This window comes from Suncus etruscus, chromosome 7, assembly GCF_024139225.1.
Source record: "Suncus etruscus isolate mSunEtr1 chromosome 7, mSunEtr1.pri.cur, whole genome shotgun sequence".
In the NCBI taxonomy this organism is placed as follows: domain Eukaryota; kingdom Metazoa; phylum Chordata; class Mammalia; order Eulipotyphla; family Soricidae; genus Suncus; species Suncus etruscus.
The window spans coordinates 13,322,564-13,340,621 of NC_064854.1; the positions used below are offsets into that span (position 1 = coordinate 13,322,564).

At 46.6% G+C, this 18,058-nt stretch overlaps 1 protein-coding gene across 1 annotated transcript; it reads right to left on the reverse strand.

The window, feature by feature from the left end:
- Nucleotides 1–15,590: 15,590 nt before the first annotated feature.
- On the reverse strand, nt 15,591–16,616 carry SUCNR1 (succinate receptor 1). Its single transcript, XM_049777516.1, has one exon. It carries the CDS (start codon nt 16,614–16,616, stop codon nt 15,591–15,593), a length of 1,026 nt encoding a protein of 341 aa, XP_049633473.1.
- Between the last annotated feature and the right edge of the window lie 1,442 nt (nt 16,617–18,058).

Here is an 18,058-nt window from a genome sequence, read left to right on the forward strand (position 1 = left end):
GCAGAATCACTGTCCAGCAAAGGAGACGACAAGATAGAGGCTTTTGAGACCCTGCAGAGTGTGTCACACATGTGAGCCCAGTTCAGTTCAGTGATCTTGTGACAATTTGGTGGGAATCAGAACTATTTAGACCAGAGCATCAACACTTCTCACAGACACTCTTATCCCCCTGAATGCTCACATGTGTCTATTCATTTATTCTTCCTTCTTCAAGATGTTTCCTGTGCTGTCAGTGGAGAGGAGTCCTTTTGTCCCACATAGAAGCTCAGCATTTTTTTTATACAGGTGCCAGCTGCCTTGGTTCCTCAGTAGCACCTTCCAGACTTCTGCCATTACAATGGCAAATTCTACACCAGAGGATCAAATGAGTTTCTTATTATAATTTGGCATTGAGTTCATTTGTATAGTCAGACATCCACACACTTGGAAAGATCACTGGAGAATAGTAATGAACTTGCCCCAGTATTCGCACAGCCTTACTTCCCTCACCAAGGCCCAGAAGGCTGCTGGGCCTTGCCCAAAGCTTAGCCTGGGGCTGCCCTGAGTCCTGGTCCTGGCTTCGAGCCATGTGGGAGTGTGGGGTGGTCCTCATCCTGTCTCCCTCCCCTCAGCACAATGGTTGTAGACCGTCAGCTCTGGCCCTCAGGGTGATCTTCCCTCCTGACAGTCATGTAAGCTGGATTTTATAATTAACTTTTCCTCTAGATATACAATGACAGGAGGAGATGGTCTGTAGATAGAAAATACTCACATACTTTAAAGACTGTAGGGTATATTTACAGCTGCACAAGGAGAAAGTCTAATTAAAAGTGGGCCAAAGGTCTGACTAGACAGTTGGAGGAAGGGTGAGCACAGGCACAGGAATGGGTGAAAGGCGAAGCCCAGAAGCTTTTGAGGGCATTAGTATGGTCTACGCTAGAGGCAGTTCCGAGCCACCCTGAGAATGCAGGACTGGGATTAGCTGGAGGCAGGAGGGCACAGCCCAGCTCCCACTTAGGATAGTGCCCTGAAAAGTCACCCAACTGAACCCCAAATAAGCACAGGGATTTTGGGCTTAGTGTTCTATGAGTCACAACCAAGTTGCTACTGGGCACATACTGGCCTTTGTTCCAGACGTGTCCACAAGACAACTGTGCCTGGTTCTTGTGCTTCAACATGGCCCTGGTTCACCTACCATGATTTTGCAACTGGTATTGCTTTAGTAAACAAAGAATCCCTAGAAAATGATAGATTTATGTCCTCAATCTACAAGCACTGTTCTCATTCAATCAAGGGCCCATCTGGTGAATTTATATTCATTTTTTTCTCCGGAGAAGAAACTGAAGGTGTCTGGAACTTGAACATCTATCTCTTGCCTGCATTTGTGAGGGGAAGTGCTTCCAGTGTTGTGCAGAACAGGTGAAACATGGTGAAACAAGGGTTTCCACTTGGGGAGCTTCTTTGATCAGTGCACACACAATAGTAGGCTTTGTTCAGTTAAACCCAAAGTCAAGTGGTACATGGAATGATGATTAAATTTTTCCTAAGAAGGCTAAAAAAGCATATTCATGTGTATTTATTCTTCTTATAGCCCACTGAAAGTGTCAGAAGGAACATATCAAAGAGCTCTGATATAACCCTTTTTGTACCTATTAAAATCTTAGGAATATCAACAAGACAAAAAGACTCCCATATCATAGTACATATGAGAAGCCCATTTCTCATATCATGTGCTCAGATCAGAGAGGAGACCAGTATCCTGGAGCTTGGCACCTCCGCAGGAGACACAAATGCTGTCTGCACATATTAATTAATATTGATTAATATTTGATTAATTAACATTTTCCACTTTCATTTCCTGGAACCTTAGCATGTCTTCTGTGACCAGTCTCTGAATGAGAAAGCACCCTCCATGAGTGGCAGAATTCAAGCCTTTATTTGCTCATCTGTCTGGGTTCTGTCTTCTGTGTTCAGGGTTCTGGGTTCTGTTCTGGCTGTTCTCATTAGCCACCCAAGTGCCACTGTCTGTAGACCAACCACAGCACATGGAAATCATAGCATGTTCTAGCTTCCATCCAAGCTATCTCTGCAGGAATGAAGGGGAATCAGGACAGCCTTACTGGAAGATTCCAGACCAGGAGCATGAGAATGAGAGAAGCTTCTGTGCCCTTGGAGTAGGGAGAAAGTCTGGAGCATGTATGAGGGCTGTGGAGTGCAGGGGTGAGGCAGGCTGTTGTGTGTATGAGGGCTGTGGGGCAGGGATGAGGTGGGATGGTGTATGTATGAGGGGTGCAGTGCAGGTATGAGGTGAGTTGGTAGGTGTGCGGTACAGTGCTTAGAGGTCATCGCGAGGCCAGGACCTTTTTGGAGTTTGGGCTCTGGTTCATACAGTCTAACTGTAGCTTGTCTCTCTACCCCCTGCAATCGTGTGAAAATGTTCAAGCCACCCACATCTCCAGCCCCCAGACCTGAGTCTATTTCCATGATGATCAGAGAAGACTCAGGGGCTTTCCCCCTAAGCAGAGGCTTCTAGACCTGTAAACCACACTCTTCCTCAATCATAGCCTCCTTTGTGCACTTTTGGGTTCAGAGCTGAGAAAGAAGCATGAAGGACAATCCAACACTGAGGTTTTAGTTTCTGCCACGAAGAACACAGAAGCAATCATGGTCCAAAACATCAATCCTGAGCTGAGTTTGGTTTCTAGACTTCCAGGCATGTACCTGTCAGTACATCCCCTGTGCATGGGTCTGCTTTTCTGTGGCTGTCCACCATCAACCATGCACATGGTTTCTACAGAGCCAGCATCAGGAGTGATTTTGACCAAAGAAATTGTGAGTTAGAGAATGGAGATGTGGCTTCCAGAATGAGAGGCCATTTCCTGTGCATTCAACCATTATAAGGCAATGGATTCCTGAGAAATGACAGTGCCGCGACATTTAGGGAAATGTGGCTTGCCTGTAGTTTAAGTTTCCTGGCCAGGAGAGACTGAACACCTTGCACCCAGGCTCAGGGGCAGGGCCTTGGCACCTGGCAGGTTTGGCATCTCCCACAGAGGCTAAGGTTGGCCTAAGTTATCTGTTCCCTTTGACAGGAAGCACCCAAGCCCTGCAGGTTTGTTCCAAAATCATGGCACATGTTTGCAGAGTGACGAGCTATGCTTGGATAAGTTCTCAGAAACGGAGTGCCCCAGAAGCAGAGCTTCTGTCCTCCCTGTACTCCTCTGGTTCCTTTGGTCCCTGTTGCCAGCTCATCATCCTGCTATGGGGTTTGAGAAGATGCACCTTTAGGGTATCTTCAGCAAAAAAGCAGTCCCATGTTCATTGAAACTAAGACCTTTGACTCTTCTTCAGAGCCCTATGAATGTCTATCTTCATCCACCTGCTGCCCTGAGCCTGAACTACTGCAGGCAGACATGGCTTTGCCGAGCAACTTCTCAGTGCCCAGCAGACCCTGCAGACAGATAGGTTCCTCTCACCAACATCCTGACAATCCCCAGCTGTCCTGGGCCTCTGGTCCCACTCAGACTCATAGCTCAGCCCAGGTAAACTTTTTCACTTGTATCTACAAGAGCCTGCAGGATTCAGCAGATGCTGATCTTCGAGCATATTACTTCCATTGCCCTTCTTGTGACCTCCCCTTCCTTCTGACCTCCCCTATTTCTGACCTCCCTTTCTCTTGATTCCCCCTTATTTCTGATCTCCCCTTCTCCTGATTCTGAATGTGTGCTCCTCCTGGAGGACCCTATTTGTGTGTTATTGGGCCAGTTAGGCACTCTGGGCTGTGGCCTTAGAATATTGGGCCCCAGCACCAAGAAAGAGGTTCAGCACTGAGTCTGTCCAGCTGGGTCCCTGCAATTTTCGGAAACTGTGACCCGGTCCTTCCTGCCTAGGACAATGTGGATACAGGCACGCAGGCTAAAGTGAGACAAGGCAGATGCTGCCCTCTGGCCTCTTTATTCAGGCCTGACCCTCACAGGGACAGACACAGATGCAGGGGCAGACTCTGGTTGGTTCCAGCTCTGGATGCTTTTTTTTTGTGCTTCCCACATGGCTGTTCCTGATTTTTCAAACTGACCCCATATGCCAGCAATGTCTCCACTCTGATATTTCTCCAGGGTTAGCAAATGGTCATTACTTTCCTCCATGGAATGGCAGTGACTACCCTTTCTTGGTCCTGGTTTCAAAGGTTGAGCAGACATTGAACTGCAATGATTCCAGCTGGAACTTTGCATTCCTCACTATGGTGGGCATTGTTTGTTTGTTTGTTTGTTTGTTTTTTTGGTTTTTGGGCCACACACGGTGATGCTCAGGGGTTACTCCTGGTTCTGTGCTCAGAAATTGTTCCTGGCTTGGGGGACCAAATAGGATTCTGGTGGATCAAACCGTGGTTTAGGTCAGCGACATGCAAGGCAAATGCCCTACCACTGCACCATCGCTCCAGCCCCTAAGGTGGGTTTTTTAAGAATTATTAGAAAAAAAGACAAGAAAAAAGAAAAAAAAGACCTCCAGGGGGAGGTGCATGGGGAGGAGGGTGGGCAGACATCTGGCTTCCGGTTTCCTCTTTGATTCTGGAGACCAGCTCTTGCCATGTATGGGGTTTGGGGAGGCCCCATACCAGAGCCTTTCTCCCTAGCTGGGGAGTGCTGGGAGGCCTGGCAGGCCCCCAGCCATCCTTGTCTTTTCCCCCTGACTCCAGGCGTTCCCTGGGTGCCAGCTCAGATGGCCAGAAGTGGGTTCAGGTGGACTCTTAGTGGTTCTCAGGCTTCCTCCCTCCCTCGGTACTTCAGGGGGGAGGTGCATGGGGAAGGGGGGCAGGCAGACATCTGGCTTCCGGTTTCCTCTTTGATTCTGGAGACCAGCTCTTGTCAGGTATAGGATTTTTCTCCCCTGGACTTCAGTCCTTCCCTGGGCGCCAGTCTAGGTGGACTCTATAGGGGTCAACAGGCTTTCTCCCTATCTCTCCCTACACTAATGGGAATGCACTCTGGGAGGAGGGCGGGCCTTTCTAGCACTGGTTTATGTTGGGACAGTCAGTGGAAATTTTTTCTCCTTGTTTTCATATTGATAGTATTGTATGCATATATTCTATATATCCATAATATCCATCTTGTATTATGACCTTGATACTGCCCTACAAAGCTCATTTCTAATATTTTATTGCCTCAGTCCCAACCCTTACTTCCCCCCATCTTCCCATGTAGGTGCAGATAATGACATGAAGCTCACCACACAGAGTGATAAGTGCAGTTAGAGAAATAACTACACTGAAAACTACCGTAACAATGTGAATGAATGAGGGAAAAAGAAAGCCTGTCTCGAGTACAGGTATGGGTGGGGTGGGGAGTAGGTAGATCTAGGAAATTGGTGGTGGGAATCCTGTACTGGTGAAGGGGGGGTGTTCTTTACATGACTGTAATCATACAACTACAATTATATTTGTAATCACGGTGTTTAAATAAAGATAATTTAAAAAAAGAATTATTAGAAAAAAGCTGGTTAGTATATGGGGAAAATCATACTTTCTTCATCTTTGTTCAGGATAAAGCATTTTCATTTGCAGAATCCAAGGCCACAGGATTTCTCCTGCTGAATCTTGTGTTCAGGAAGAGTACAGATGAGGCTTTGAGTTTCTGGCCTGCTTCTGTCTGGGGTCACAGCAGTGATGCTCTAGGGGCAACTGCTCACTCTGGGCTAAGGCTGCCCCTAGTGGTACAGAGCCAGGATCAAACTTGGAACTCCTGCCATGAAAGTCTCCCCATCACCCTTTGAGTCAGAATAAGAAGAGAGTCCTTGTACAGCTCAGAGCTCCCCAGACCTTACAGCAGTCACTGGATCAGAGCTTCCCTCTGTTTGGTTTTCTACCTCTGAGGCCTGCAGGCAGCCTGCCAGCACTGCATGGCTATGGCTGAAATGCCCACTGGCACTTCCCAATCTGGATTCTCTGCAGGGGTGTCAGCAGGCCTCTTTTTGCCTGAGCCTTCCAGCTTTTCCAGAAAACCCGCCAGATGCCAGTACCAGAGGCCTCTGGGCAGGCTCTCTGAGGGGAACATGCTGGCAGGAGCACAGCATGTTGAACAGAGAAAATGGGGCTCACCTATATTTATGTATAAAATAGAGAAAATTGGTTTTGCCTGGGAACCCCCAATGAGTCATGCATGTTGGCATAGACTTCACCACAGGAAGATGAAGCGATGCCAGTTGTTTCTCCACTGCCAGTAAATCTACCCCATGGTGTCTGGAATTTTCCTATAACCAGTGAAACTGCACAAACACACCCCAGCCTCACCTCCCTCCTCTCCTCCTCTCTGTCCTACCCCCTCCCATTCCACCCGCTCTCTCCCCCCGTCTCTTTCATTCTTTCCCCCTCCCTTCCCTTCTCACCTCCATTCCCTCCTCCCCTTTCTTCATTTCAACCTCTTCTTCTTCCACCTTCTCACCCTCCTCCCTTTCTTCCTCTTCCTGTTTCTCCCACCTTTTCTCTTCCTCTACCTCCCCTTCTCATCCTCCCTCTCTCTCCCTTTTCCCCCCCTCCTCCTCTCCTTTCTTCTTCCCTTTTCTCTTTTCTCCCTCCTATTTCTCTTTCTCTCCCTCATCCCTTCTCCTTCTACCCCTCCCTGTTCCCTCCCTCTCTGTCTCTCATTTCCCATTCTCCCATTTTGCTGTGCTTCCCTGCTTCATCATTTTTGGTATCAATTCTCTAGACCTCCTCATAGGTAGTTGCAGATGCAGCAATCTGAGGGATCTATGATAGGCTCAGTCGTATCTCATACTGTGCCCTTTGGGATAGGAGTTAGGGACACAGACCCTGCCTGTGTCTATGCTAAGGGGACTGGGCTGTGACTATTAGTTTCTGCTTCCCAGAATGTGACTCTGACACTAAGAAGAGCCAGCTATGCCGTTTTCTCCTGGCTCCCAGAGGAAGCACTTCATCATCATCCATCAATAAAACAACTGGAGGAGGAGGAGGAGGAGGTGGACGAGGAGAAGCATAAGTTGGAGAAGAAAAAAGAGGGGAAGAGGAGGAGAAGCATAAGGGAGAGAAGCAGGAAAAGTCAAGAGTAAAGGAGGAAGAGTGGAGGAGGAAAGAAAGAGGAGGAGAAAGGAGTAGCAGAAGAGGAGGAGGAGGAAGGTACTGAAGCATCCTCATAGGGAAGCCCATTCCCTACAACAGGCACACTTGGTCGTGGTGGTGGCTGGTCTGTAGGGCTCACAGTTGCCACAGATGTGCCACTGCCAGGCGCATCCTCCAGCAGAACAGCCACCCAGCCCCGACTGGTGTTGAGGACAGAGCAGGTTCCGATGGCCCTTGAGCCACTTGGAGGGGACCTGGGGGTCAGGGCTGTGGGTTCACAGGAAGCCCATGGTTGAACAGGACAGTAGCAAGACCAGCGGCAGCACATCTGTTCACAGTCAGCAAGGGTCTCTCCCAGTGTCAGCTTCCAAAACCTCGAGGCAACTGGAGACCCTGTGGGCCCAATCTCCAGCTTGGCTAATGCTTGGAGCTTCCAAAAGAAACAAAACCTATCACTTGGCAAATTGGGTGAACGGAAATTTCAACACAACCGGACAAAGTCATCATTAAACATTTCCGGTTTCTTTAATCTGCAGTGATGCACCGAGGCCACCCGAGGGCAGCAAACACCCGTGTCTGGCCTGTTTGATATTTGGCACCAGAAACTTCCCAGGCAAAGGAACCAAACCCCCTTCTCTTTTGGCTCTTCCCAGACAGAGTTGGGATTTCTAGGAGTTTCTTCCAGGTGGAAGGACGTTTCCGTGGCCTTGTTTCATGCACATGGTCTTGTTTGTTTTTTCTTTGATCGACTATCCCCTCTTATATAGTTGTAATTCTGACATATTGCTGGATGTCATGCGAGTATATCTGGAGCACTTATTCCAGTGTGTTTCTATGTATATGTATACACAACTGTGTATGAATGCATCTGTGTGGGTGGTGTGTGAATATCTGTGTACATTCACTTGGTGTGTGTGTCTGTGTACATGTGTATAATGGTGCCATGTATGCACATACCTTTTCATGAATATGCAAATAAGAAAATATCTGTAGCTGCCTGTGACTGTGTCCTATAAGAATGTCAGCTGAGCTGTGCCTAGTGCTGAGTATCTGGGACAATGAGCTTGGACCTGGTCAGGTTCTGGGTCAGGGAAACCTGGGCTGATAGGTTCTGAATCTGGGACACCTGGGCCAGTTCTAGTTTGGGGGAACCTGGGCTGATTCTTGAGCTCCAGTAGAGTTTGCCTCATTGGGTCTGGTGAGGCCCAGGAAGCATCAGAGCTGAAGCCCCGAGAGGATCCACAACATGCAAGCCCAGCCCTGGAGCCTGTGGAGATGCAAGGAGAAGCAGCCTCCCGCTACGGGCCTGCACTCTGACGAGGCTGGGGCCATTTCAGTTCTTTTAGCATGGAACAATTACGGGAGAGGCCCATTTTATGTCCTCAACTAGCTCTTGGCAATATGATTCGTTGCTTTGTTTCTGTCCAGCTCTTGGAACTAAAGGATTATCATTGAACTTTTCATTCCACATCTGGGATCAAGGTTGCATGTGTGGTGAGAATTGAGAGCTGTAAAGGTGGCTCTGGGTCAGGTGCTGATTCCAGCAGCTCTGCTTGGGGCTACATTGAGCTCTTCCCCCTGTGACAAGGTGCAGGTGCCACTTTGTGAAAACCAGGGAAGCCAAAGCTTTCAGTGACTTTTACTTTCCACCACATGCCATCCAGGATACACCAGGAGGTGTAGGCACCCCAGGGTGAGGGCCACCCAGCCGAGTTTCACACTTGCCCTCATCTTAGTGACAGGAAAACTGGGACACCTGGCTAAAGCACCTAGGCTTCATTGAACCCCAGAAGCACTGCAAAGTTAAGTGGCCTCCTGGGTAACAAGGACAGAGCTCTCGAGGGGGATCCCAGCTTGGTTGTGTGGGGGTCACTGCATGCCAGGACTTCCACAGAGCTCCCCCTCCCCTTAGTAGCTCTGCTGGCCTTCACCATGTAGCTCTGTCTCTTATTCTGCCAGGCCCAGTTCCTGTCTTCATGTCTTTGACTTAGATCTGAGCCCAATTTCTCCTGGGGCTGTTCTTTCCTCCTTGTGCATGGAAGTGTACATGGAGTACATGGAAATGGTGCAAGCTGAATTCCATGATGCAATATCTGGCTTAGGGCCTTTAAATGTCACCCTCCTGCTGTTTAGCCAACCCATGTTTAGAGGGTGCACCATGGAAGGACCTTTTCAAAGTGCCACTGTGGCTTTTAATGACTCAGACTTCACTTAATTTCCATTTGAGTGGAGCTGCAGAGCATTGCCTTATCCCAGGAGAGTGCAGATGGTAGAAAGATCTTTATTTCTGCTCATTCTACACTCATTTTTTTCTATCTGTCCATGCCAGCAGTGTAGAGAGGGTGATTCCTAGCTTGGGGGATCATTCCTGCCAGGTTCAAGGAAGGACTGTGCCTTGCCGGGGGTCACACCTGGGTGCCATGTGTAGGGTATATCGGACCCCATACTCACATTGCTGTTTCTTCTCTGACACTCCCACGGTGCTGTGTGGAAATGAGTAAACAAGTCCAGGAAGTTCAGGGTCATGAGAAAGTCATTCATCATGATCTTGACTCCTGATGAGTGACTGAGGCGAGAGAACAAGAGGGAAGGCCAAACCCATGGACAGAGTGCAGATGCCTGGGAGCTAACGGTCTTGCGTCTCTTGACGATGAGGAATGAAACCAAATTAGATTTCCTTCTCCAGCTCTTCTTGCAGTACAGCCTTCAGCAAGAGGAATAAAGATGATGGTTTTGAGCCATTCACAGGCCAAGTCTCATGGAGCTTTCCCAAGTGCCAGATCCACATGATATCAATGTTCCTGTGCCCTGCCAGGGAGTCTGTCCTTTGGGAAAAGGAAAGGCACAATGAGCCCACACCTGTATCTTCCCATTTGTTTCCTTCCAGGGTGGGTTAAAGCAGAGAAGTGCTATAGGTTGGGGCTTAAGGCAGGGCTGCAGGGAGATGCTGCAGCACAGCCCTTCTGGGGAGCCCACTAGTTCTAATTAGGCTTCTAGTTAGAAGATGGAGAAGAACTTGTAGTTCATGGGAGAGACAGTGCCCTGGGGCAGGAGAGCAGAGCTGCTCATATTCACTTGTACATTCACAGGGACTCACACACACACTCACAAAAATTCATACATATTAGCCAATACCAAAATTCATATACACACACAAAGACACATATATGCTCACAAAGATTCGTACACATTCACAAAGACTCATACACACACAAAAAGATTCATACATGCTTTCAAACATGCATGCTCTCATATACTCTCATACACTCAGACTCTCACTCACAAGCATCTTCTCAAACACACACATTTTTATATAAGCACACATCTGCACAGGCTTACACATTCATTCATATACATATATACTCACTCTTTCACACACTTATCTTCTCTCTTAGAAACACTCACTCATTCACACTCACATTTATTCTCACAGTTAAATACACATATATTTTCACTCCCATTTAAAACACACTCACACATTTTTATTTTTTATCACGCATATCACACACTCCTATAGATGCACATTCATTCGCACAACAAATCACAATGGCACGCATTCATACATGCCCTCACACACGTTTGTATTAGACACATGTATATACAACACACTCAGATCGCTTCATTTGCATACACACATTTATACTCTAATACCACTTTGTACTCAAACTCACACACAACCACAATCATACAATTCTTGCACACATTTCTACATGCAATCACTCACAAGTTCACAGACATACTGATGCATGCTTTTGTTCAGATGTACACATAAACACACCCTGTCCCTTCCACAGGACACGCTCATGCACACCCACACACATTTATATGAAATCACACCCATGTATACACAGAGCAGCGCCCCAGGATGGGCCTGGAGCTGGAGAGATGACCATAGTGGTGAGTGGAGTCATATTGCATTGTTTCCATGTGGGTCCAGGAGATCCCACCCTTCTGTGGCTGGTCAGATCAGCCTTTCCTCAGAGATTATAGGAGAGAGAGATGAAAGAGATGATAGAGAAATCAAGGCAAGTCATGACTGAAATGCTCACAAACGCAAGCACACATGCGCGCATCCTTCTGGAGTGGGACTGAGGCTGGAAACAGACTTTGCACTCTGATGGATAAACCCATCAAACTCACAAATTTCCTTAGCTGGCAAATGTACTGATGCTGGCAGCACTCCCACCACCCCCTTGGCCCACACAGGATAGGGAAGCACCTTCCTTTACGGCCCTTTCAGGCCTTACCCTATGTTTCTTTATCCAGCCTTATATAAACAGTAACTGTAAGTGAATATTTGTCTGAAGTTCATGTACTGCTCCAGTAAATTAATTAGACCCAGGAGAGTTGTGGGAATCTCTGATTCCAGCCAAGTGTGTTTCAGGAACCGGGACCTACCACTCCTCTTTGGAGTCTGAAGAGAAAAGTCTCTGGGACAAAGCCTTGCCATGGGACATCTCTGCACTAGTGTTGTCAGGACTGTGCGAGATGCTGCTTAAATTACAAAAAAATGCAAACATCCCAGAAGGATGGGACTTGCTCCCTAGAACTTCTTTTCCTAGAAGAATAACCAAAAAAAATGTTTTATGTCTTTTTGGAGACTTCACTTAAACAATCTTAGAACCTGGGCTGGAGAGATAGTACAGCATAGAGCACTCACCTCGCATGTGGCAGACCCCGGTTTGATTGTGGGGAGCCCTTATGGTTCACCAAATCCATCCAAGAATATCTGACCACATAGCCAGACATGATATGAGACATATGAAAAAGCTATGAATTACTTTTCAAAAACTAGATGATGCAAGGGAAGGAAGGTGAGGATGTGGGAGGCTTGTCTTATCCCAGCTTTCAATTATGCTATAAAGCCATGATAATAAAAACTGTCATGCTATCATAAAGACAAATTATTTCCAGCTCCTTGACTGAATTCAAAGAAAATGACCCACTGACCCTTCTCAGGTGGACCAGACAATGGGAATAAAAATCCTAGAACTATTTTAGGAATGGAGTTGGGCCAACCAGTATCACCAGAAATCTCAACAGCCTCATTCACACAGCACTGTCTCAGCAGAAAAACGAAAACAAAAAAACAGCTCAGCTCCTTTACTGAGCTCATAAAGAAAATAATGGCCGCCTATACTTCCAGAGAGTCTGATCTAGGTGACCCCTCTGCAGAACTCTCATATGAGAGGGGACAGATCCAATCAAGCCTGAACCCAGTACTCTGAGCTCTAAAATGCATATACTATGCATGACTTTAATTTTAGTTAAATTCATATGCTATGCAGGTGTTTTAATTTGAATATGAAGTTAAATTTTTTCTACCCCATATCATTAGGGAGTAATGGGATAACCCTTCCCAACAGTTCCCTGCAGGACTTTTAAAGGATATGAATCTGATATTGCTTCTTTGACTGTCATTGGCCAAGCACAGCAGGGTTTGTTGAGTTGCTCGGATCAGGTCTCTTCCAAGTTACTAGCAACAGGTTGAGGTTTAAATTCCAATCCACCCAATTTATCTTGTCCATCTCTTCTAATACAGACTCTGTCTCTGGGTATATGATGTAACTGTTTTCCCACCATGCTGTGGAGTTTTATCAATGATATTTTATTCTAGAATTACTTATTGTTCCCATGGGGAAAAGTGATGTAAAGAAGCCTTTATGTTAGAATTGTGGTCACATCATTTTGTGGATGCATTATTTTAAATGTGTAAAACTAAACACTTTATAAAATCCAAATTGGTGACATCTTCAATGTTGTTAAACAGATGAGAAAGAGATATAACCAAAAGTATATAACATAATAAGAATAAAATAATAAAGACTAAAGAGATAGTTTCATGGGTACCATGTTTTCCTTGCATGCATTCAATTTGGGCTAGATCCCAGGCATCCCATATTGTCCCTTGGGCACCCCCAGAAGTGAGCTCTGAACATCTCCAGGTGTAGCAAAACAAAATACAATGAAACAGGAATAAAATGTTTTGTTTTGTTTGTTTCTGTGCCATACCTGGTGGTAATCAGGGGTTACTCCTGGCTCTGTACTCAGAAAAAATTCTTTGGAGGCTCAGGGCACATATGGATGCCAGGGATAGAATCCCAATTGTCAGCATGCCAGCAAATGCCTTACCTACTGTGTTATTGCTCCAGACCCAAGAACAAACATGTTAAGCCAATCTTTGTTCCCCACTTCTAATGAGTCTGGTAATGAAATAATAACCATGGGATCAGAGCAATAGTTCAGTGATAGGGCATTTACTTTGCACGTGGCTGACCTCAGTTCGATCCCCTGGTATTCCATATGGTCCCTCAAACCAGGAGCAATTTCTGAGCACAAAGCCAGGAGTAACCACTGAGAGTCACCGGATTTATCCCCAAAATAAACAAACAAACAAACAAATAAATAAAAACCAATAATTTTTCATTAAAAAATAAAAGGATATGAATTTTTACAAATATCTGTAACTTCAAGGCACCTTTCTACAGATTGCTCTCTTGCTTTCATCTTGCTTATGTGCATATTTTTTGTAGTTTCCTTTTTGAAGATTCCTATTTTGCTTATATCTCTCTCATGTGGAAACTTTACCTTCAGCAGACTCATGAAGCCTGAGCTGAAATGGTCAGAGATCTTTCACTTGTTTTAGTGCCAGGTGGTGATAAGAATAACAAGCCATGATATATATCTTGTTGAATGGTTCTGAAAGGATTATCAAATACAGGGCATGTTGTTGTTACGCATGTCTTGAATTTGACTGATTCCCTGGGCTGTTAAAATCTGGCTGGAGTGATATAATGGAGTTTTTTGACATCTGTTTGCTGACCTTTCCTGCCATTCCCAGAACTTTATGGGTGAGAACCCCATTAACCATGTTCTGTTCAGGGAGGCTGCAAAGGTGCATGCAGAGTATCCATGTTTGGATGAGAAGCACCTTCCAGAAAGCCTTTCATGACTCGGTTAAAGCTTGCTGTAAACTTTGAACTCCAAAACCTGAAAATCAGTCAGGTGACCTCTGGGCCATAGAGTGGTTATGGGTGTGTACACAGCCACCCCTGTGGAGTGAACACAAACATGTACACAGACACTCAATGTAAAGTGGGCATGAAACCCCATGTAGAGTGAATATGGGTGTGTAACCAGACACTCATATACTGTGGACACAGATGTACACACAGACACCACATGTGAGTAGACATTTTCTGCACAAAGTCACTCCATGTAGATTGGACACTGCACATAGATACCTTGTGTTAGTGAACAGAGGTTATGACAATGTAGTGTCATAAACAAAGTGCATATGCAAAGTACAGGCATATACAAAGACTTTATATGAGTAGATGAGAACACATGTTTTACACAGACACCCCCAATGAGTGTACACAATTATGTACATAGATACCCCATGTGAAGTGGACATAGGTATGTACACAGACACCCCTATGAGTGGACACAGGCATGTACACAGAAACTTCATGTAGAATGGACATGGACTTTACACAGACATCCCAGGTGAGCAACCATGGGATGTACATACACATCTCCATCAGAGGGAGCTGAGTCTCCATGGATATCCCCTGCAATGGCCCATTTCCTGTGATTTATAACAATCGAACCTGCGCTCCTTAGAGCCTCTCCCTTCTCAGCAGTCAGCATTTCCTGCTCAGCTCTTCTAAGATTCACAGGGAAAATCCAGTTGTGGAAGACTCGCAACTTGCGGAAGACTTTCCAGGATAGAGTTGTGCTGTCTGTGAATACAGTGTCCTCAGTGGTGTGGATTGTAGATGGGAGGTAGAGAAAAGGGGACTTTGCCTCCAAAGAGAAATAAACCCAATTACCATTTTGTTTTCTCATTTATTTGTCTTACGACAATCAAGTATTAGAAACTCAAAAACAGTGAGGGTAATGAACTTTAATATATTTCTATGCATGACAAGACATTATAAGTTAAATGTCAGATGAAACCATATAATAAAATCAATACAATAGCTTTTGTTTAGTCTTTCTTTGGGTTCTATAACTCTGATATTTTTATGTCTCATATTTGTATTTATCATATTTTTGATAAATCTCTGGCAACAAAATTCCCAGAGTACTAAACTAGGACTCATTTTCATTGAGCTATCACTCCTCCAACAAACTTGACCTTCCATTGTTTCTGCTCACCCAAATACCAGAGCCATGGGGACATGAACAGCAGTGAACTGCAGCCTGAGTCTTTTTTCTCCCTGGGACCCAGACTTGCTCCTCCAGTGCTGATTGGTTTCCTAAACCCTGACCAGAGCTGGAACTTTGGTGTTGATTGGTTGCCCAAGCCCTGGGTTGGGACTCCACTATGTAGCAACAGCTAGCTGGTCCCACTCTGCCCTTCTCAAGGGACCAACCGCAGCCACCCTCACCTCTACTCATCCTGGTCTGTGTACCCAGTTCAGGGGTGCAAGGCCAGAGCAGGCTGAGTGTGGGGCAGTCCTGCACTTGCAGCCACTCCCAGAGAGCATTGTCTCTGGCCCATGCTCCCCACAGGAAGGACTGATGCTGGGTGTCACCGTCTGAACAGGGCATGTGTCTTGCAGTGCTGTCTGAGCTTGCTCAGCAGCATATCCCGGAAGTGGTCCCCCATGAGGAAGTAGAAGACAGGATTGATGACACTGTTGAGAAAGGCCAGTGGCCGGCTAAGGATGTACAATGTGTGGATGATGACCTGGGAGCACTCCGACTGAGACCAGACTTCTAGGCGAGAGGCGATCCTCACATTTCTCAGCAAGTGGTAGGGCGTGAAGAGCACAGAAAAGATGGACACCCCCAGGGCCACTAGGCGCAGTGGCTTCTCCAGGGGCAGGGCTGAGGCCAGCCGCAGTGACCTCTGTTGTAGGAAGAAGACAATCTTCAGGTAGAAACAGCACATGACACAGAGAGGCAAGAGGAAGCCTACGACCGTCAGGTACATGCTATAGAGGAGGCTGTAGAAAGCGTCCCCTGAGCTAGCATAGTCTGTGCAGTTGGTGCTATTTTCAGCTGGACGGATGAGGGAGAGCATGGGCAGCAAATGCAAAGTGACCAAGACCCAGACGCCCAGCGACAGCAGAATGGCCCAGGCCCTCTTCTGCAGCCGGTGATTGCGAAAAGGGTGCTGCATGAGCAGGTAGCGGTCGATGCTGACCAAGGTGAGGAAGAGGATACTGGTGTAGAGGTTGGTGTGAAGCAGGAAGCGGTTCAGTAGGCACAGCACGACCCCGTATGCCCGCTCGCCCAGGGCATAGGCTCTAATGAGAATGGGCAGGGTGCACAGGAAGGCCAGATCAGAAATGGCCAGGTTGAAGAGGTAGATGTTGCTGCTGTTCCATGTCTTCAGACAGAAGATGTAGCCGAAGACCACCACCATGTTCCCCAGCATGCCCCCCACAAACTCCATCCCATAGAAAATGGGAAGGTAGAACCTTTCCAGGGCAGTTTCCACAGCCTTCCAGTTTTGGCAAGATGTATTCCATTCCTGGAGGAGAAAAAAGTTGGCATCAAACTGCAGGTATGAAAGGAGAGATGCTGGAAGCAGCCACCCAGGGCTGGCCATGGAAGGAGTTGCCAAAAAGCTACCACCTGAAATCAGACCTACTTTGTGACACCTTTCATGTGGCATTCCGGAGGAAGGATATGCACTGCAAGTAGCAGATCCAGGGTGCTCCCAGTAGACTATGTGATAAACTGCGCTCTCAAGCTGGTGCCCTGAAGTCAGCTCAACAGGGGGCTATGGGCAGCTCAGACACTACTTAGTGTGAATTGGCCCTAAAGTGGACACTGTCCTGCCCCATGAATAGCTTCGATTTTGTTCCATCATTTGAACTCTGTGGTTCAAAAATGTAGTATCTTCTATTGAATCTATAAACTATAACTCTGGTTTTAATGTTTTTTTTTTCTTCTTTCATTTTAATGTGAATCTGAAGATCTTAGTGTTAATAATAATGACTTCTGCTCTCTGAAGCTATTTACTGAGGGTCAGCACACAACACTCACATGTCATAGTGGCTATGGTTCTGTTGCGGTACATGGAGACTGAGGTTGAAGGGGAAATATCAAGGTTCCACATTTGGTGAAGGGATGGGCCATGGGAGCCAACACTTGTAAACATAAGCTGTGTCATGCCTGCATTGCTCCAGCTGTGAGATGGTGAGGAAAGACAGCTAAAACCAGAGTTCTCTTTCTCTTTTTAATCTTGTGGGGGTGCTGGGTCGTCATGCTCAGAATTTACTCCTGATTTGCACTCCAGGATCACCCTTGGCAGGACTTGGGGTACCCTATGTGGTGCCAGGGTGAAACTTTGAATTCACTCTAGTCCCAGTGTTCTGGACCACCAAGGTTAGAGATTAGATCCAGCCTTTATATAAGACAAAAGAAGCAAGGGAAAGCTATTCTGAAACTCCCTGTCTGACAGACCTCATAGTGGGCACTAAAGCCCAACAATCCCTTCAGCAGAGCACTTAGGTAAATGGAAAAAACAAATGACCCTAAAAGGCATCTCCTGGGGGGGTGGTCTAAGCAGGGCCCACTCTGGATGGTGTCTGGGGATGTCCGTGTTCACAAGAACCAACGCAGTCTCTCCAGCCAAAGGCCATACACTAGGAAGCTTTGTTTCTGAAAATCAGTAATGGAATCGTGGACATGGTCAATATTTGAGATGAAAATTTTAATGGCTTTGAGTTCCAAGTCTTTCCCTAGGCTTGGGCACAGACTGGTGAGCTTCCCAGCCTTACAAGGCTGGCCTTTTTGCCTGAAGCTGTCATTGGTCCTCTGGAACTTGATCTCACACACCCACTGTGCTCTTAGCTTCTCTGCACCATCTCTCCACCGGGAAGGGGGTGGCTGTCTGCTGGTTACCATGTTCCCTACACCCACTCTCTAAGGCCCAGCCTGACCCACTTCCTCCGCTCCACCTGGCACTTTGTTTCCTCAGGTATGTGAAACCTGTGTCTTGAATCCCAAGACACGCACACGTGGTCTCTGTTGCAAACACTCTGG

Coding starts and splice junctions, on each gene's coding strand:
- SUCNR1 (XM_049777516.1), bottom strand. CDS start 16,616: ATGGCCAGCCCTGGGTGGCTGCTTCCAGCATCTCTCCTTTCATACCTG.